At 46.0% G+C, this 20,626-nt stretch overlaps 1 protein-coding gene across 1 annotated transcript in view; it reads right to left on the reverse strand.

Moving 5' to 3' along the window:
* WIPF3 (WAS/WASL interacting protein family member 3) overlaps nt 1-20,626 on the reverse strand; it is a 112,129-nt gene that overhangs the window by 25,284 nt on the left and 66,219 nt on the right. Inside the window, exons 3-7 of the mRNA XM_073009009.1 lie at nt 15,822-15,954; nt 12,678-12,809; nt 7,123-7,875; nt 3,498-3,647; nt 2,323-2,424 (exon numbers count right to left, since the gene is read on the reverse strand). Of these exons, the coding sequence (XP_072865110.1) occupies nt 2,323-2,424; nt 3,498-3,647; nt 7,123-7,875; nt 12,678-12,809; nt 15,822-15,954 (1,270 nt within the window). The remainder of the gene's footprint in view (nt 1-2,322; nt 2,425-3,497; nt 3,648-7,122; nt 7,876-12,677; nt 12,810-15,821; nt 15,955-20,626) is intronic.

Consider the following 20,626-nt stretch of genomic DNA (forward strand, 5'->3'; position numbering starts at 1 on the left):
CATCTATCTCAGAAGTGTGTGTGGTGGGTGCGTGGTGGAGGAGACCTTGTTTCTTACACTCTGCAGCCTCTGGTGCCTGTAGGGTGCCTGCTGTATGACAGGAGGTTCATGTGAGCATGCTGAACTGAGCAGGGATGGGAGATGGACACAGCACTTGTCTTCCCCCATTGCTGGCTCTTCATGTTCTATTTAACCTTCAGTGGGTGGGATTTACCTCCATCCTCCTTCACACTGCTCCCTTTCTCTCTCAACTCAGAGCAGTTGGTATTTACATATTATTACAAAAGGCACACAAGGTTATATCTCTAAATGCACAGTCACACAGGCCAGCAGAGATGTCCCAGTGGACCTAGAGATGAACATCCATCTGAGCACAAGGCAGGCCCGTGTTCCCCCCACCTGAGCGCAGGGCAGGCCCGTGTTCCCCCTACCTGAGCACAGGGAAGGCCCACTTTCCCCTGACCAGAGCACAGGGCAGGCCCATGTTCCCCACACCTGAGCGCAGGGCAGGCCCGTGTTCCCCACACCTGAGCGCAGGGCAGGCCCGTGTTCCCCACACCTGAGCGCAGGGCAGGCCTGTGTTCCCCCAACCTGAGCGCAGGACAGGTCCACTTTCTCCGACTGGAGCACAGGGCCGGCCCGTGTTCCCCCGACCTGAGCACAGGGCAGGACTGTGTTCCCCCAACCGGAGCACAGGGCAGGCCTGTGTTCCCCCGACCTGAGCACAGGGCAGGACTGTGTTCCCCACACCGAAGCACAGGGCAGGCCTGTGTTCCCCCGACGTGAGCACAGGGCAGGCCTGTGTTCCCCACACCTGAGCACAGGGCAGGCCTGTGTTCCCCCCATGCCCCCTCCACCTGAGCACAGGGCAGGCCCATGTTCCCCCCATTCTCCCTCCACCTGAGCACAGGGCAGGCCCGTGTTCCCCCCACCCGAGCACAGGGCAGGCCAGTGTTCCCCCGACCTGAGCACAGGGCAGACCTGTGCCCCCTCCATCTGAGCATAAGGCCCTGGGTTCTCTCCACCTGAGCACAGGGCAGGCCTGCGCCCCCTCCACCTGAGCACAGGGCCCTGGGTTCCCTCCATCTGAGCACAGGGCAGGCCTGCATTCCCTCTGCTCTGCAGGAAGCTGAGTTAGGAGATGGGCAAAGAGCCTGGCTCATGATTCCTGGTCTCAGGCTAACCCTGGACACTGATTTTCCATCTGTGGCCACAGAGGTCTGGAATAGGGGTTTACTTAGGATGTGGGGTGGGAATGCATTTGACACTCACTCCATAATGTTGACTCTGGCTCCTTCCCAATCTCATAGGCCCAGTACCAGACAAGAATTGGCTCCTCCACCTCATTTTCTCTCTCTCTCTCTTTTTTTTTTTTTTTGAATACAAAGTCTCACTCTGTCACCAACGCTGGAGTGTAGTGGCACGATCACAGCTCACTGCAGCCTCCAACTCCTGGGCTCAAGCAATCCTCCCACCTCAGGCTCCCAAGAAGCTGGGACTACAGGTGTGCACTACCACACCTGGCTAATATTTTGTAGAAATAGAATCTTGCTACGTTTACAAGGCTGGTCTTAAACTCCTGGCCTCGTGTGATCCTCCTGCCTCAGCCTCCCAAAGTGCTGGGGTTATAGACATGAGCGACCATGCCTGGTTTATCTCTCTACTCTTAAGGCTGAACAGTTAAGCTAGGTTAAATGTCCTCTCTTAAAGTCTGACCACACAATGCAATCAGGAGGAGGTAGGCCCTTACTGGGCTATTATTCTCAACCTTGGCTGTACGTTGGAATCACCTGGCAGCTTTTAAAAATCCTGACACCTCGATATTCTGATTATGTGGTTTAGATGTAGCCTGGCCTTCAGGATTTATAAAAGCTCCTTAGGTCATTCTAATATATAGCCAAGGTTGAGAACCATTGACCTAAGGACATTCTCCATGTCATGATTTGCCAGAGTTCTGTATTAGGGGTTTTCAGGTTCTTCCTCAGCGATTGATGCAAAATATCCTATTTTGCTGTTGTCTGAGTTTGTTAGTTTCCTTATCAAAAGCTCCAGGGAGAAGAGGGATGAGTGGTAAGTTTAGGCATCCAAATCTGATGCCAAACAGTTACCCTTGGTGTTCTGTAAAAATCTCTAAATGAACACTTAGATATCAGGAGAAATCAATGTCCTGAAAGTTCCAGAACTATGCACAGCACTACATCCTTGCACTACAGTGAAATCATGATGTCATCATTTAGACAGTCTGTGACCAACTGATGCACAGCAGGCGCCTAATTTTGAAGGGTTGGGAAATGCCAGGAGTCTTATCCAGGTGGTACTTACTTCTGGGGATCTTGCTGGGGTAAATCTTCTGGCATGGTTTATATTCATCCGGAGGGGGAAAGTCTTCCACAGAATGGAACGTGAATTTAGACTCAAAGTCATCTGCACACATGTGAAATGGAAAGAGTTACTCAGGTTAATGTCACGACCTAAGTGTTGATCATTTCCAGGAGCACAGAGATTACTCTGACTGCACCCACCATTTTCTGTTTGCCTGCTCAGTGCAAGGATTTTCACGACAGGGCCATTCTCCCTAAGACATCCATTCACCTCTCAAGTTTTACTGGTTGGTTGGGATGGAGGGAAGCAGGAAGAGGGAAATCCAGTCACTCCCTGTCACCCACCCGAACATACTCCAACCAATAACACCTTAAGGAGGCTGCTAAAGGGGTGGAAGTGGCACGGAGCTCTCCAGGGTCCAGAATCAGAGGTGGGGACCCTCGTGCCAACAAGGAACTGGCAAAGCCCCAGCAGTCACCTGAGAAGCTCCTGGGAGGGTTTCGAGGGGAGGGAGAAGTGGACAGAATGACTGGGGAATGGAGGAGCATGGCCTGTGTCTAGGGTGGGACCTGAGCTCCACGAAGCAGCTTCTGCTCTGAGATCTGTTGGCAGGAGGGGAGGACTCCTGTGACCCTTTCATGGGCTGAGCCCCTGCATTGTGATCTGGGCCTCTGTCGGACACTAGCCCAGCACACAGAAGGGATCCGAAGATTCCATGGCTGTGATCACATCTGACCCCAGGTGACTTTCCTTCCTACCTCCATACTTGTACTCGAAATGTCCCTCTGCCTGGTGGGCCTTCTATGTATTCTTTCTCTTTATCCATATCATTCTACTCTTTCAGGCTTATGCATTGATTTCTCCACAGACACACAGACACACACACACGCACATGCACACACACACACACACACAGTTTAAATGTTGCTTCTCTTCCCTTTCTCTAATCTGAATTAGAAGGCTAGAGAGTGGGCCTTAAAACTATGCAGAAAGCCTTGAAAGGGACCCTATTTAACAGAACCTGTGGGCTGGCTGGTGCTGGAGGGAGCCCATGTTCATGAAAGAAGCATGCACCCTGAGATGGCAGCACTGTGGCCAGCAAACTCTCTCTCCAGAGGTTGGGAGAATCACATTCCTAACGGCAGCCAAACCGGCAGAGGGTGCACCCCACTTACCGATGATGTGCAGGCTTCCATTTCGCAGCTGACCTCCAGGCTGCTGCGTCGGGGTCCAGGCTGTGACCTGCTGGCTCTTGCTTGAAAGCTCTGTGGTGGGTGATCTCGCAGGGGGTGCTGGAGGTGGATTTAGCTTTCCCCCACCGGCCCCTTACAGAGAAGATGATGGTGTATTCAGACACACGGATGGGAACGGTGGATGCTATAACTTTATGTGAGATGTTAGGCATTTCCATCTTCAGATGTAATGTGATATAGGGAGTAAAAGGGCAACCTCTGGAGCCAACCTGCTTGGCACCGAATTGCAGTTCTCCCATTGGGATAAGTAACATAGCCTCTTTGTGTTTTAGTTTCCTCATCTGTAAGATGGGAGTAGTAATAGTACGCCCACTTCCCAGGGTTATTGAGAAGATTCAATGAGTCGAATTTAAGTTGAGTGGCATGTAGTAAGTCGTCAATAAATGTTAGCTGCTGCAATAATATTAATGATGGTGATAACCTTCATCATCGGGTACAGCCCAAAGCAGGGGAATCACTGGAGAGTAGTAAGAACAGGAAGGGCTCTCTGTAGAAGAGGCCCAAAGGGAGGCTTGAAGAGGGAGCGGTCAGGGGCTTGTTTTGCCCCTGTGTCCCTGCTCACACTGGTTCTCCAGCACTGCAAATGCTCGTTTCTCCTTCCGGTCCACCTAAATCTTATGTGCCCACCAGGGCCTAACTTGAATCCAACCTACTTCCTTCAGCCTTCTCTGATCATGCCTGAGAGAGGCTCACTATCTCCTTTGCCAATACTTTCCTGTATGGTTCATCTGGCAACAAAAAATCTGCTATCCTGGCACATCAATGCAGGGGTTCCCCTTCTGCTTATTTCTTCAGTGGCACTGCACACATCACTTTGCTTCTTGAAATGATGACAATAACATTATTACTATCTGTGCTAAGATGTTCACAATTACTACCTCTCTCTTTTCCCCCCAAGTTGGGCTAAAGTAGAAATTGCCCTTATTTTGAACATGGACCAACCAAGTTTCACATCCAAAGATGCAAAAAAGAAGGCCAAATATGTATCCCCATCCTGGCCTGGGGCTCACTACTCTGGAGCAGATGAAGGGGCCCTAGCTGCAGCAGGCATTCTCAGTCACCAACCACCATCCTCGTGTCTCATGTCCCTTCAGTATCTGTCCGTCTTCCTTTCTCCCTCCCAATTGCCTTCCTCTCCCTTTCTGGTCTTCCCTTTCTGGGCACAAGGATCTATGAGGAATTTACTTGCTCCCACATGCAGGATAAAAGGACTGCAGCCCCTCTTCTGGGTGAACAGCTGCCCCACTGTGTGGTAAGGAAATAATGCTGCTGGAGCTGAAGTTACATGCAAGCCCTTTATGCAAATATCTCATTTCATATTCCTAATAATCCTATGTGAAAGGTGTTATTAGTAGGCCCATTTGTCAAATAAAAAAAATTCAGTATTAAAAAAACCAAACCCAAGTGGTGTGAGTTTCCACAGGAGTGGGTGGGGAACCCAAGATTTGAACTCATAGCCCCCTGAATCAAAAGCCTTGTTTTTGTTGGCCAGGCGCGGTGGCTCACATGTAATCCCAGCACCTTGGGAGACCGAGGTGGGCTGATCGCTTGAAGTCAGGAGTTCGAGACCAGCCTGGCCAACATGGTGAAACCCTGTCTCTACTAAAAATACAAAAACTAGCCAGGCGTGGTGATGCACACCTGTAACCCCAGCTACTCGGAAGGTTGAGGCATGAGAATCACTTGAACCTGGGAGGTGAAGGTTGCAGTGAGCTGACATCCTGCCACTGCACTCCAGCCTGGGTGGCAGAGTGAAACTGTGTCTCAAAAAAAAAAAAAAAAAAAAAAAAAAAAAAAAAAAAAAAAGCTTTGTTTTTTTTCATCACATCATAAACATTTGAAAATAACAAATATCAAAAGGGGCTTACGAGTACAAATGCTGGCCCTCATGGTGACCAGTCAATTGAAAAGAGAATGATTAAAATCTTACCTCTTGTAATCAAGAGGCTTAAAAATATCCTTGCTCTTTGCACCAGGAATTCCCTTTAAGAAACCAATGCTTTTAGAAAAATATCAAAAATGTGGACTAACATTTCTACGAAAGTATTTCTTGCAATATTATGCATAATAACAAAAAATGGAATCAACTTAGATATCTAACATGAGGAATATGGAATATACTGATGGTCATTCTTATAAAGACATTTTAACAATTTGATAAAATTGTTTTTAATATAATATTAAATTAAAAACAGAGCATAAAACTGTATGTGAAAGATGGTACTAACCATGTAAACATGTACATATATTCAGAAAAAAGAATTAAAGAAACCTATCCAAATGGCAGTTTTCATCTCTGGGTGATGTTATTATGGGTGATTTAATTACTTAATTTACTTAGAGACAGCAGCATCTGGCTCTGTTATCCAAGTTGGAGTACAATGGCACAGTCAAAGCTCACCACAGCCTTGAACACCTAGATTCAAAGCATCCTCCTGCCTTAGCCTCCCAAGTAGCTGGTACTATAGGTATCTGCCACCATGCCCACCCAATTTTTTATTTTTATTTTCTGTAGAGATGGGGTTTTGCTATGTTACCCAGGCTGGCCTATAACTCCTGACCTCAAGCCATCTTCATGCACGGGCCTCCCAAAGCAGTGGGATTAGGGGTGTGAGCCATCCGTACCTGGTCAATTTCAATTTCCTTCTATTTGCTCTGCAACAAGCTTGCATTATTTTTAATTCAAGAAAATACTTTTAAGAAGCTTTCTGCATCGAAATATTTTCTAAAAGACACGGGAATATGTGTGTTGTGGTGTGCATGTGGATGTGTGTGTTATGAGTGTGCATGTTTGAGTGTGTCTGCGTGCGTGGATGTGGGTGTGTCTGTGGACGTGTGGAGGTACTTCCCATTCACAGGGGCACTAAAACTGAATGAAGCCTCCTACTAGAGGGACCAAGGAAATCAGCCATGGGGCATGCACACTCAATTCAAATAATCTGTGCTGCATATGTGAAGGAAACATTTTTAATATTTGGCTCAAAATACAGGCCCTCAGTTTTCTTGAGTCAGCTGGAGAACCTGCGAAAACTAAGGCAGAGTGGGAATCCAGTTTACTGAGGGCCGGTGAAGATTCTGGAAAACGCCGGCAAATATAAAAGGAGGCCTGGTTCTGGAAACAAGCCGCACTCACGCCCTCTCCACCTCAGGGAGATCTGGAGTTGGAGGATGGTAGTAAGAATAAATAATCCCTCTCAAGCTCACTGTTGCCAGGCCCTGTTCCAAGCACCTCCAACCTAAGAACTCACTTAATCCTTAATAACAAGCCCAGGAGATAGCAACTATTGCTATCTATCCCCATTTTACAGATGAAGAGAAGGGAGAACAGAGAGGCCAAGTGGTTGCCCAGGGCCACAGAGCTAGTAAGGGCAGGGGATCAAGGCCAGGATCCCTTGCTTACAGGCAGCATGATTTTGGGCAAATCTCCCTGCCTCCCTCACCCCTGGTGTCCATCTCTGAAATGAATACCTCCAAAAATAAAGTCCTGTGCAACGACACGATTTTATTGCGCTCCACCAGGGGCAATGGGCCAGGCAGCGCTCCTTACCAGGTCGGCCGTGCCTCTTCTTCTGCAGGAACGTCTGGGAGCCCGGAGGGGCAGGCGGGGCGGGCAAGGCCTGCGCACTGACCTTCTGCGGTGGGGCCTGGAAGCTGGGGGATTTGGGGGGTAGCGGGGGTGGGGCTTCACTGCTGTTATTAGCTCCTGGCAAAGGGGGCGCGGGCAAAGAAGCCCTCGGGGAGCACGAAGCATAAGTGGGGAGCGGGGGCGGCGGGGGTGGCGGGGCTGGAGGCTCCTGCACATCTTGTGCAGGGCTGGCGGGCTCCGCTTTGAGCCCGGGATACCCGAAAGGTGGGAGGAGAGGGAGCGGGGGCGGGATGGGCGGGAGGTGCAAGGGAGCTAGCTGAGGCTTCACTGCCTTGTCACTAAGAACCGAGGCCGGGGGCAGCGGGGGTGGCGTTGGGGGAGGTGGCGGAGGTGGAGGTGGTGGCGCACAGGGGACAGGGGGTGCAACCACCGGGAGGTTCCCTTTGGTCAGTGGGCCAGGTGGGGACACATGCGGAGTTTTGATGGGGGAGGAAGAGGGAAGGGGCGGGGGTAAGGGTGGCGGCGGAGGGGGTGGGGTGGGAGGGGGCGGGGCAGGCACGTTGGGGCGAGGCGGGGCTGTTCTGGCAGCGCCATGCGCCTCGGAGGTATTGCCTAGCCTGGGAGAGGCAGGCGGGATAAGCGGGCCGCTGATAGTTTTATTGGGAAGCCTGGGAGAGGGCGCGCGGGAGCCAGGGCCCTGCCCTGTCTTGCCACCTGGAAGTGAAACAGATTCTGGGTTAGCTCGGCAATAAAGAAGGAGAAAGCCCCCGCTGGTAGGCGGCACTCAGGACACTCAAGCCTGCCCGCAGTGAGCTGCACTGTAGACCGCTTTTTCTGCACGTGTCCACTGAGAGGCCTCAGGTACCGCAGCTGTCACACAGAAGGACCAACTGGACCAGCTCCAAGGTCCTTGCCAGCATTAATGACAAGCCCAGGTCAGGCCTCCCGCCCTCCTATCCATTGCCACCTCTGCTGTCATCCGCCTTGGGCCCCTAGTATCCAAGCCGAGGGCCAGGACTGCCCGGGTGTCTTTTGCCCTTCCTAATCAAGACCACACTCACACTCATTCACTGACACCTACTAGGTCCATCAGCCCTTATGCGCTAATTTGGACCGTCAGGTGTATCAACCAGCACTCCTGGCTAGGGAGGTTTTCTTCACTCCCGACATTCTGTGAACAATGACTTTCTTCGTTTCTGTGTTGAGAGCAGAAAATTCATGATTCCCTGAATATAAAGATAAGACTGGAGGGAGACATTTGCCCTTGACAACCCAGGTCCAATGACTTTGAACCTCGCAGTTCTATGGCCTCTGAAAGTTCAAAACCTCCTTTCCGAAAGACTTACACTAATTCCCAAGGGTTTTGGCTTTCTCACCCTATAGATCCTTCATTGCATCTGCCCCAGCTTGAAATTCAATTCCTTTTAAATTCTACAACAACGATTTGCTCTTGTAAGCATTTGCGTTTGGTTCTCATGGAAGACTCTGGTGGAGCATGCCCCAGGAGGGGCCTCTATACTCTGCACAATCTTGCACCATTTTGCTAGTTCTCACCCTTTTTCGTTCTGCCTCTCTCTAATAAGAAAAAGTTCCTCTCGCTGTTTACTGCCTTGAAGTTCTGCAATTACTGCTTAGAAATGTCCTTGGAGTAATCACTGTCTACTCAGGAAGTAGATTAAAATATTTCTTCCAGATTTAGTACTCTTTTTATAAGAATTCTGGGGAGTATGTTTTCCCCTATATTTTGTAATCACCATGACAACATGTGGACAACACTTGAAAAATGATGTTTTCTCACACCCACTACTTCCTGGGTGCTGCAGCATGGGGCCTGCAGCTTTCATTTCAGATTAGAAACCCCAGCATCTGTTGGGGGTTCTGATCTTTGCAGTACTTGAGTCTCCTGTGTGTTTACCTCAATCAGGTGCTAAGTCATACACTTAAAGTACTGGATTTCAAAAGCCAGGCCAATCAAAGCATGGCCTAGCAGAGGTGACTCAGGGGAAGCTAAGTAGGCAAGACCTTGGTATCTGGCTTTCCAAATATGAGCCCCTCTGGCTATAATGTGACAGTCACCTAGACCATAATATTCCAACCACATTATGGAATGGCTGTTCTTAAGGTAGGGTGAGGATGGTATTAGCAGGTGTCAGCTCAGGCATTCCTGCCTAGAAGTTCTCAAACCTGCTTTCATATAATACATAAAGATGACGAGGAGAACCTAGGCAGCTGCCTAAACAAGGCAGAGCCTACCTACATGCCCAGTGGCTCAATGAAATTGAAAGGGATAATAAAAGTTTGCAAAACAGAGCAAAGCCTACCCTTAATTAGCCTATCCAAACCTTTTAAGTAACCAAGGACACCATGTCTCAAAGATTCAAAAACGCTTAAAGTGAATCAGTTAAAAGTAGGGGATCCTGTGCTGATGAAGCCACCAACCACATGAGAAATGTAGGCATACTCATTTTTATCCTAACATGCACAGCAGAAGTGAGGGCGGGCAAATCCCTGCCCAGCTTCTATTCATGCCCCTCAGGGAGAAAGGTGAGACTGCAGGGGAGAGAGGGGCTGACGGTGTAAGTGCAGGCAAGTGGAGGATGCAGGCCTGGGCCGACAGAGAGCTCCGAGGGAGCTGAGGGAATTAAGGGAGGAGGCTGTCCTTCACAATGGAAATGCGAGCCCTAGAAATCCAAAGAAAACACAAAGGAGACCAGGAGGTGGCGGAAAGGCCAGCTTAAGGGCATCAGGGATGCTGTGCCCATAGGAAAGGATTCAGCTTTTATAACCTGCAGGTTTATCAAAAGATGAAATATTTCTTCTTCCTCAAATCTGAATGTTTTCCAGAAGACCCTGGAAGTCTCATTACATATTCTATTCAACCCAGAAATAATGTTTACTCATCATATCTTCTTGTAATTCTCACTCCCTTGGAGCTCTAAGCTGGGGCTGCATTATGACTCCAGGGTCCCTAGGCACTTTTGCCTTTGTGGGCCTCTTCTCCATTAAAAATATATTTATATTCATGACTGCATTGGTACAAAGACAAATACATTCTTTGACCCTAAAAGGTCATATATTTTCTTCTGATTTAAAAGAAATTTAAATATTTTCATGAGTCCCTAGAAGTACCATGAGCCCATGACACTGTGCTATGGTCCCTATTGAATGTCAGCCACCACACTACCATTCACACATGCTAGTCAGCAAGTATTTACTGAGCACCTGCCATGCACCAGGCATTTCTATGGCAGTGAACAAAACATAGTCCCTGCCTTCATGGAGCTTAGCTTTAGATGGATAAGGCAGACAATAAACAGATAAACCAGTGAATACATGATATGTCAGATGGTGCTAAGTAATACAAGAAAAGTAAATTAAGGAAAAGGAGATATAGAATGAAAGGATGGAACTGAACCTTTATATGGGATGATAAGTGAAGACCTCACGGACACTTTGATCAGCTGCCACCTGAGGAGAGACCTGCAGGACGGGAGAGACTGAGTCACATGGACACCTGCAGATGAGCCTTTCAGGCCAAGGGAGAGTCAGTGCAAGCGCCCAGTGGCAGCAACATGTTGGTGTGTGAAGAGCAGCAAGGAGAACAGCGTGAGTGGAGGGGACGGCATGAACCACCAAGAAAGGTAGGCCAGAAGCTCAGAGAGGGAGCAAAGGCTCAAGTTCCTTCCTCTGATGAGAAGGGGGCTGCCGGGAAAGTGCCGGGAGCAGGGAGCCACGACCTGCCTTGCCTTGACATGGTACTCAGTCCATGTGTTTATCTAGTGGCTTTCTCCTTGAGTTTCCATCCTGAAACAGGCATCATTAGTCACTTCCTTATGGACCTCCATCTCTAAAGAGATAAATTCTTGTCTTCCCTATTACAGTGGCTCAAACATCTGACACTTATATCCTACTGGAGACAAGCAGACCAGTAGGACTCCTGCTGGCTATTTTTGGCTGCTTCCTATGAAAACCTGACTGGGGCCCATTTCTCCCATCTTCTCTGAAGAGAAACTGGTGGAAGCCTTCTATTCCAAAGGATATTTGTTTGATAGCACTCAGAAATTTTGAAAAAGAAGAGGGCACTGAAGAATATCCACTGTCTTTATTGAGGAAGACCTTGTGCTCTACCTTTCCTGCTAACCCCTCAGCAAAAATGACTAAATGAACATGGCCCTTGAGAAGGTTCAAGTTGGATCTCAAAATATCCTAGCGTCTTTTTCTTTGCTGGACTTTTATTAGTGAGTGAGGTAGCATAAGCATCCCATAACATTAAACAGTCACAGAGGCCACTAAAAAAGTTAGCAAAGTCACATAATGGAACATCCAGTACCAGGAATGTTTGGGCCTTTGTATTTGCTGTATTTATGGTATTCCGGGAGTTTATTCAGCTTGGTGGTTAAAGAGAACAAGAATAGGAAAAACAGGTGGTTTTTTTTTTTTCCTCAGAGTAAATTTGTATTTGTTCAATTTTAATGCAATACTTTCAAAACCTCTGATGCCCACTGAAACAAAAATCACAAAACAAAACAAAGCAAAAACAAACAAACAAAAAAACCTCTGATGCCCACTAGAAAAAAAAAAAAAAAGAGGTAGACTGATTACAGACACGACCTTCATTACCCACTTATGCTTGATTCCATAATCTTTGAAATATGATTTTACAGTTCCTCACATCAAGAGGCAAAGTCTATTTCTCCATCCTTGTGACTTGTTTTGGCTAAGAGAATGTGATAGGAAGTGATACTTCTTAGACTTCCAAGTTACATCCTAGTAATACTTCCAAGACTAAGCCTCAAGAGGCTTTATTTATACTTCTGTCTTCTCTCTTGGAACCCTGCTGCTGGCATGAAAACGAGGCCTGGACAGCCTGCTGGATACTGAGAGACCATGTGGATAGAGGTGAGTCAGGCCAGTGGTTATAGCTGAGGCCCCAGAGGTTGGAAAAATATGAGAAATATAAGATTAGCAAAGCTACCTACATGACCTGCAGTTCTTTATAGATGCAAGAGGGAGCCCAGCCGAGACTACTCTAAGCTGCTAACCCACAGAATTGTAGGCTAAAAAACGATTGTTTAAAGCTTTTAAGTTTTAGGGTGTTTTGTTACCCAGCAGTACCTAACTGATATGAAGACTGAATCATTACAACTCATGCATTGCTAGTGCATCCACAGTGATGTCACTATGAAGTTCTATTACAATTTAGACCTTCTGTCGATATACACTTTGCAGACTGGGCTACCATCATGCCATCACTAAGTATTACACATTATTACAAGTCATTTTTCAACTATTACAATGGAATAATTTAAACAGGATGATGATGTAAAAGATTTCTCAAGAACCATTTTGTACTTTGGAAGTTTCCAGTGCTTAAGGTCCCAAGAACATGATCTTCTACTTTATCGTGACTGTTCAGTAAAACCATTGTTGCTTACTGGCATGTGTAGATTGCCCAGATGGTTCCACAAGTTAAGGAGATACAGACCACAAGGGAGCCAGAATGAATTCTTCCTTACCTGCTACATCCCGCTGGCCTGCTGGTCGCAATACAGGAAAGCCACCAGCAAACAGATCTCCCAGGGTGGGAGGTGTGCTCGCACCTCGTGTGTTTGCAGAACCTCCTCCTTCTTTGTTGGTTCCTTTAGAACCTTTAGAGAGAAGACACAAATAGGCAAGGACTTGAGAGCAGAGCTGAGCAGCCAGGTCTCATTTCAGACCATGGTCTAACACTGGTCTATCACTGCCCTTGTCCGCCTTCCCATTCTCCCACCTCCAATGTCATCCTTTCACTCAGCATCTTCTCCAGGCACCCTCTGCCTTGATACCCTGTAGACTCATATGCCCTGCCCTCTCCAGTCAGTCCTACCAAAGAACTAACCATTTGTGCCCAACTCCCCTGAAAAGTGACCAAAACAAAGGGACCTGAACACTGCCATATTGCAGATACTAACAGAGCAACTGACAGTACCTTTGAATTAGAAAACCCAAACGTGGTAGATGTAGAGATGCTCTTATTTTCAACTTGGCTATGGAGGACTAGACAAAGAAAACCCACAGATTTAATTCAGTCAGTCATTTTAACTTCTTGTCCACAGAGCACTGACCAGAAAAGCAAGCAAGAGGTAAAGCCTGCAATGATTGTGCCTTGGCAGTTTCCTTCCTGTCTCTCCAGCCCTCAGGCCCCCAGCCCCTCATGCCTCCCTGAACCTTTTCATCTATGGAACGGAAAGATCATGGGTCCCTGAGGAAAGGTGTCACTAACTCCAGCCTTCCAGACATGTGTGATTACCAACTACAGAAAATGAGAAGATATTCAGCTTAGACAAGAATTCCTGGCAGAAAATATTTACAACCTGAAGCTAATATGCACAGAGAAATTAGGGCACAGTGCCCACTGGTGGAGGAAAGTGGCCAGATTATTCTGAGTGTTAATATTATACATTACTTACTCATGAGAATGATTAGGAAGTGAGTGTTTTGATGAAACTGATTTACCTGTTAATTAGCCTTAACCAATTCGATCATGGGTTTAACCAGAAACTAATTTTTAATGTACTCCATGTTGAAAATATTTCTTTAAAAATTTGTCTATCCTGTGTGTTGACATTTATAATTACAGACAGGAGATATAATTATATTTTTAGGACTATCTTTAAGAATTACCATCATGCATATCATAGCAGAACATAGGAAGACATAATAACACCTTACATTACAGGGTGAGTATCCCTTATCCAAAATGCTTGGGACCAAGTATTTCAGATTTTTTTTTTGAAATATTTACATATTCATAATGCGATATCTTGGGGAATGGGACCCAAGTCTAAACATGAAATTTATTTGTTTCATATATACCTTTACACATAGCCTGAAAGTAATTTCATGCAATATTTTAAAATAATTTTGTGCATAAAACAAAGCTTGCGTTCATGGAGCCATCAGAAAGCAAAGGTGTCACCATCTCATCCTCCCAAATTGTCAATCTGTGGTTTGTCCATCACTATCATTCCTGACACTGACTTTCTGTGCTACCAATAAGCAATCATTTTCCTACACTTCTTCACACATAAGAACTTAGCAGTTAAAAATATGGCATACCATTAACACAGCAAAAAAATAATATGTTCAAGGTAACTAAGCAACACAGTAGTATCACCAGAATACCCAGATCAGCTGTTAGACAACAGCAGCAACAAACAAAGGCAGGCTTTCAGTCTCCTGCGATGCTGTGTTTTGATTAAAGGTTACTGTACACTGGATCTTATTGTTTTAGGTGAGAAGAAACATCAGAAACCACTGAGAGACCAGGAAGTAGGTCCTCTAGATTTGAGGAAGCATTCTGCTAGCTGTCTTTTAAAAATGTTTCCTCCAGAGTCATCTGCCTCATTAACAATGGTTTTTGTCTCAGAAGCCTCTCTCTGATTTTGTAAACTGACATGATTTCTTGTTCTGTTATGAATGTATGCCGCTCTTGTCCTTCAATAAACCCATCATACATTTCCACCATGTCACCTGGAGGCACATTTTCTTCAGGGTTAACAACGTCATCTTCATCATCCATGTGAGGCATCATGTCGACATTCAAAAAGTTTCAGATTTGGGATTTTTGGATTAGGGATGCTCGACCTGTACTAAAAAGTTCTGCATATATTATTTCAACTTCCAACAATCTTGACCAAGACAGAAAAGGAGCCAGGTATTGTCTCCCCATTTCACAGATGACCAAACAGCCTCAAAGAGGCTTCCCGATTTGTCTGGTTGCAGAACCGGAACTCAATGTGGGTCATCTGACCTGAGCACAGGACTCAATTTACTCTGTCACATTCTAGCAGACAGCGAGCTTCAGTCATATCCTCTGAAACAGAATTCTTAATACATCTTTCTCCTTGTGAAAAGTGAAGCAAAAATTTTGCATTTTAAAAAAAATGTTGAGCCCTTCACTTTCTATCACTGAGTTTGAGGACCACGTTGACACAGGGTGAGTGATCTTTAACTGTTACCCTACAAAGAATACACAAAACGTGGTGTGTCCATACAATTAAATATTCAGTGATAAAAGGAGTGAAGTACTGATACATGCTCCAACATCTATGAAGCTTGAAAACATTATGCTAAGTGAAGGAAGCCAGCCACGAAAGGCCATGTATTGTATGATTCCATTTCTTTGAAATATCAGAATAGGCAAATCCAGAGAGACAGAAAGTAGATTAGGTTGGCAAGGGCTGGGGACTAATGGGGAATGACTTACTAATGGGTATGAGATTTCCTTTAGTGGTGATGTAAATGTTCTGGAACTAGATAGAGGTGATTGTTGCAACAACATTGTGGATATAATAATTGGCACCAGTTGAACACTTTAAAATGGTTAAAATGATGAATTTTATGTTATGTGTATTTTATCATAATTTTAAAAAAGTTGTCCCATTGCAGAGTTCTTTTTAGCATTTGAAAAGGATGGAAGATATGCTCTAAACCATTTGCAGATTTGGAGGGAAAGCTCTCGTTCTCTCGCCCACTTGGCCTGTCCAATGAGCAGGTCTGAGATGGCTCTGTATGTGTCCTGGGAAGCAGCTGTGGCCCCAGCCAGGGGTGTCTGGCTGTGTCTCACATGCCTGTCCTGTCCTTGGCTCACAGGAGGCCTGGCTGGGCTGCTCACTTACTCTCGATCTGCGGGGCGCTGCGGTCGTTGATCTGCGTGACTTTGCGCAGGCGAGTTCCTTGCTGGATATCAGCCAACAGCGCGCTCCGGCCTTTCGGATCTGCCCTTCGCAAGCTGGAGGTGTCTGTGCTTACCTGTAAGGGAGTAAGAAGGATTTGACTATAATAGCATTTTCAGATAAAAAAAATGTCCCGTCTGCTGTCAGTTTCTCCTCTTGCAGTTCTCTGTCTTCCCCGTCCCATTCCCAAGGCTGATCTCAGATTACCTACGGGAGAGACACTTTTGGGTCCTGCTCACACCTCTTTACCTGGTGACCTAGAAGGGACTCTTTATTTTAGATGACCCAGTCCCAAGTGCCTATCTCGCGCATAAGCTCCTGGAGGTCTTAGAGAGCCCTAAATCATAGCCCCTCCTTCCTCTCTCTTACACTCCCCACCCCAGGGCTTCTGTCCGTGAGTACCTGGCCCCTGCTCTCAGGTTTTGAATGATCATCCTGCTTGGTGCCCCAGGTCCCCTCCTGGACCAAATCCTTGGCTGATTCCCCACTTGACGATGGGAGTTGCTCCTGTGCCCCGTCATCCCCTGGACTGTTTTCCAGAGCAGGACTGAAGTCTTGCTCCGTCCTTAGGAACTCACATCTTCCTTGCTATTGGGTCCTAGATGGCTCATGCTGGGCCCATGGTGCTTCTTAAGGGAAGCAGATTCATGCTTTAGGAGCTGGCTTTGAATGGGGGATGGTGGCCTTCATGTGATCATGGAGCAGATGGGAGAACTGGGGAGCTCAGGGGAAACTGGGACCCATAGAGGTCAGAAAGTTGTGGGGAAAGGGAATGCAGAAGATGACAGTGAATGTCTGGTGACTACCTTCTGTGCCTGGGTGTGTTACATTAGTCCTCACAAAACCTTGTGAGTTTGCCTCATCTTACAGATGAGGAAACCGAGACTAAGAAATCATCTGTTTGAGGCTGCAGGGCTGGGGTTCAAACCCAGATGAGCTGAATCCCAAAGGCCATGTGCTTTTCACTTTGCAACACTGTGACTACCAAGGACACATGCTCTTTTATTAGGATAAGTGTCTAATGGACTGCTAAATGCTTCATAAATATATTTGCAAGAAAAACTTTTGTCCTAATTCTGCAAGTAGGCCTGAGATACAACTGCTTCACTTCAGCTGTAGCTTTAGCTGACATGGTGGAGGTTTCCATGGGTTATTAGAGCCAGGGAACACCAGAAAGAACATTGGGGAGGTTGGTGGCAAATAAAGGAGGGAAGGGGTTGTCCTGGAAGCCACAGCCAGGAGGATTCTCCACAGTTAGAAGGTTCATACCAACCACGTGACCTTAAAAATGGCTGATCATTTCTCAAAGCAAGAAATACTTGTTAGTCTTACTGTATGGGGATACCATGTATCTTTGGGTTTCAGCTTAAATATCACCACTTCAGAGGCCTTTTCTGACCCAAAATCTAAATAAGGCCATTCACTGTTTTCTCTAAGTGTACCATATTCCTTTTTCCTCTGTCACATTTATCATAGGGTATCAGTTTATATTATCATTGTGGAAAATTTCAATTTGTGATTATGAGTTGAATGTTCATCCATCCCAAGGATTCCACATCAGGAAAAAAGATTCTGTCTGTTTTGTTCACAAAAATATCCCCAAAGAGTAGAATTGGATCTGGCTCAATAACTACTGTATGAATGAATGAATAAGTGACTTGAGTGAGCGAATGAATGAACTAGACCCAGGGTATCAGAGCTGTCTTTACTCTTAAAGGCATATGCACGCACCAGGCAGAGAGGCATACACTATAGCGAGTTAAGCCACTGTGCAACGTGCAGCCCAGGACTGGGCAGCCATGCTGGTTCCCCAGAGAGGAAGGCCACCAAGACTCCAGAAATGACCATGTTCTTCAGGCTGAGCAGGCTTCAAGGAAGACAGGAGACCTTGGAGGGTCCCTGGAGTATAAATAGTATTTATAAATCCTTGCTATTGCCATTTTCTGTTTAAAAAAGGACAAACCAGGTTGGCTGACTAGAAACTCATGGGCTCTCTCGTGTCACAGACTAGAAGCAGAGGCAGTTGTGGTTTTGGCTAAAATGTGCTGAGTCCACATTTTCACTGGTGAACTCCACTGCGTGGGTTATGAACCTTATGCAGGCTTTGAAGGGCATAGGCTTCAAAGTCTGATTCTTGTCCACTGGAAACAAGCTTTTGAACCCTTAAGAGGGACTTACGAACGATGGTCAACAAGAAAGTGGTGAGCAAGGAGCCTCAATCCTGATTCATTGGAGATTTTATTTATTTATTTATTTTAGAAAGGCAGGGCATTTCCCATACAATATGCTTTTAAAAACCCCATATAAACCATTAATATCATGAGTTCATTTTAAGCTGCAAAATTTTAACATTTTTAAAGTTTCCTCTCATTTTATTTATAAATAATGAATGACACATTAAGGGACCAAAGAAATATCACGACTGTAGCTAAGAGGGTATGAAAATTTTCATGTGAATTTGACATTACAACTTCAGGTATGCATTATGGTCAGGGATTTGGGGGGAAAAAAAGCGTACTTTGTAATTTTCCTTCTAGGTATAAGAAGATAACCCACTGAATTATAATAATATTCATGGCCCAACTCAAAGGAGCCTTGGGGAAGGCAAGGGTGAGATTGGTGGGTTCTTTGTTTTAAAAAAGCAACTGGAATGATGAGAAAATCCCATCCCTCACTAGCCCTTGGGGATTGGAGGGGAGGGTCATGTCATCCAATTTAGACTGTTTATTACCAAAATGTATCCCCCACTCCTTGACCTTGCCCAGGCCAGGCATTTCAGGTGAGCGCTATGAAGAATGTTGCATGTCCTTAAAATGAAAATTTTAACTTTGGACATGTCTCAATAAGTCCTTGACAATTCTACAGGGCAGATTTGTTAGTAAACATCTTCCAAGTCAGCAGGAGGACATGGCAAGTCACAGTGTGTTTATTTACACGGTGCAGTTCAACCCTGTGGGCTAAATTTAACATTCGCTCTCTGATTTCTCGGCTGTCTTCTGCTCCAGTGTCAGCCCTGATGAACGCCCTGATGATCTCCCGCTAGAGGGCTCTCGCACCTGATCTTTTTTTGTTTGTTTCAGACGGAGTCTCTCTCTGTCGCCCAGACGGGAGTGCAGTGGCGCTATCTGGGCTCCCTGCAAGCTCCGCCTCCCGGGTTCACTCCATTCTCCTGCCTCAGCCTCCGGAGTTGCGGGGACTACAGGCGCCCGCCTCCACGCCCGGCTAACTTTTTGTATTTTTTTGGCAGAGACGGAGTTTCATCGAGCCAGGATGGTCTCGATCTCCTGACCTTGTGATCCGCCCGCCTCAGCCTCCCAAAGTGCTGGGATTACAGGCGTGAGCCATCGCGCCCGGCCTCACCGGATCTTAATGTGGTGTTCACCAATCCTTTCCTCTCCTGTGCGGCAGGAAGGAATTAACAACTCTGTGGCAAAAGCGACCATATACAGTATATTTAGACTTAATTGGTTTTGCACAAAAGGACATATCCATTTGCATATTGAAGACCACATTACACAAAGCCAGTCATTTCTACTTCATCTGCAATATTTATTGACAATTCAACCATAATTTGCTGTCTTAAAAAACCTCCTGCCACCCCAAGAATTCTTGTTACTGTGGTTACAGGATGCAGAAACAGGAAAGAAAAGATTTTCAAATATTCACTGAACGTTTCATGTTGCGCAAATCCTGATCATGGGCAACTTCACTAAAAGCACAGTCAAGGGAGAGAAAGCCATTCCTGGACACTTTTCCCATGGCAAAACTATGCACCAAAAACTAAAACACACACGGACAAAACAAAACAAAAAGAAACCAACAAAACATTACTTCCAAGTTCACTCTTATTTTGTCTCATTAACATGGTGCTTAAGTAGTGACAATTTGTTGGGTTTCACACAAAGCTTTTGTTGACTCAGTTCTACAGCAAGCTTCAAAAGAGATAGCCCAGAATCCCCAAAAGATGAACCATCATAGAATAGACATGCACCTTAGCTCATCCCCTTGGTTATAAAGGATGAAAACCTGAAGTGTGCCTGTGAGATTAGAAATACAAAAATTGAACAACAGTCCTAACAAAGCCAAGGATAGAATAAAAAAATAGTGAGGGGCCTTTTCTCTCACCTTGATATATTATAAAAGCTTTCCCATGTCCATTTGTCATTCCAACAAATGAGTCAACTGCCTTATGGCATAGTTTGGGGAAGGGAGATGACAGTCCAGCCCAGATCAAAACTTTGACATACACATTTCCTGCTATTTGTCACCCTGTCACCATATGCCATCCTCACCTTTCCAATACTCGTAACTGTGAAAAATGCTAATAAAAATCTTAGCTGGTCGATTCTAATCTAGCAGGTCATTTCTCTCAACAAGAATCCAAACCCTATCATTTTAATACAATTTCAGCCTTGCAGTCTTCTAAAGGCAGCTTCTCCAATGTGGCCATTAAACCTAAAATTAGTGTTCAGGTTTCCAGGCATACAAGCCTGCTCATCACCCCAGCCCTCAGCCTACCCCGTCTCCTAAAACTTGGGGGCAGACAGACATCAGCAGCCAGGGTATTTGCAGTTCGTTACCAAGTCTGAATCCCAAGGACAGCCAGAATGGCAATGTCTCCCTTCTACTGTTGCCATCTTTATGTAGGAGAACACGGAGAACCTGGAATCCAAAAGAGAGACATGAAATATTTGCTTAAAAAACTAACTTTCTCCTGTCAGGTCTGACACAATGTTCCCTGCACCCCA

Source organism: Chlorocebus sabaeus, chromosome 21, assembly GCF_047675955.1.
Source record: "Chlorocebus sabaeus isolate Y175 chromosome 21, mChlSab1.0.hap1, whole genome shotgun sequence".
NCBI classification, from domain to species: Eukaryota; Metazoa; Chordata; class Mammalia; order Primates; family Cercopithecidae; genus Chlorocebus; species Chlorocebus sabaeus.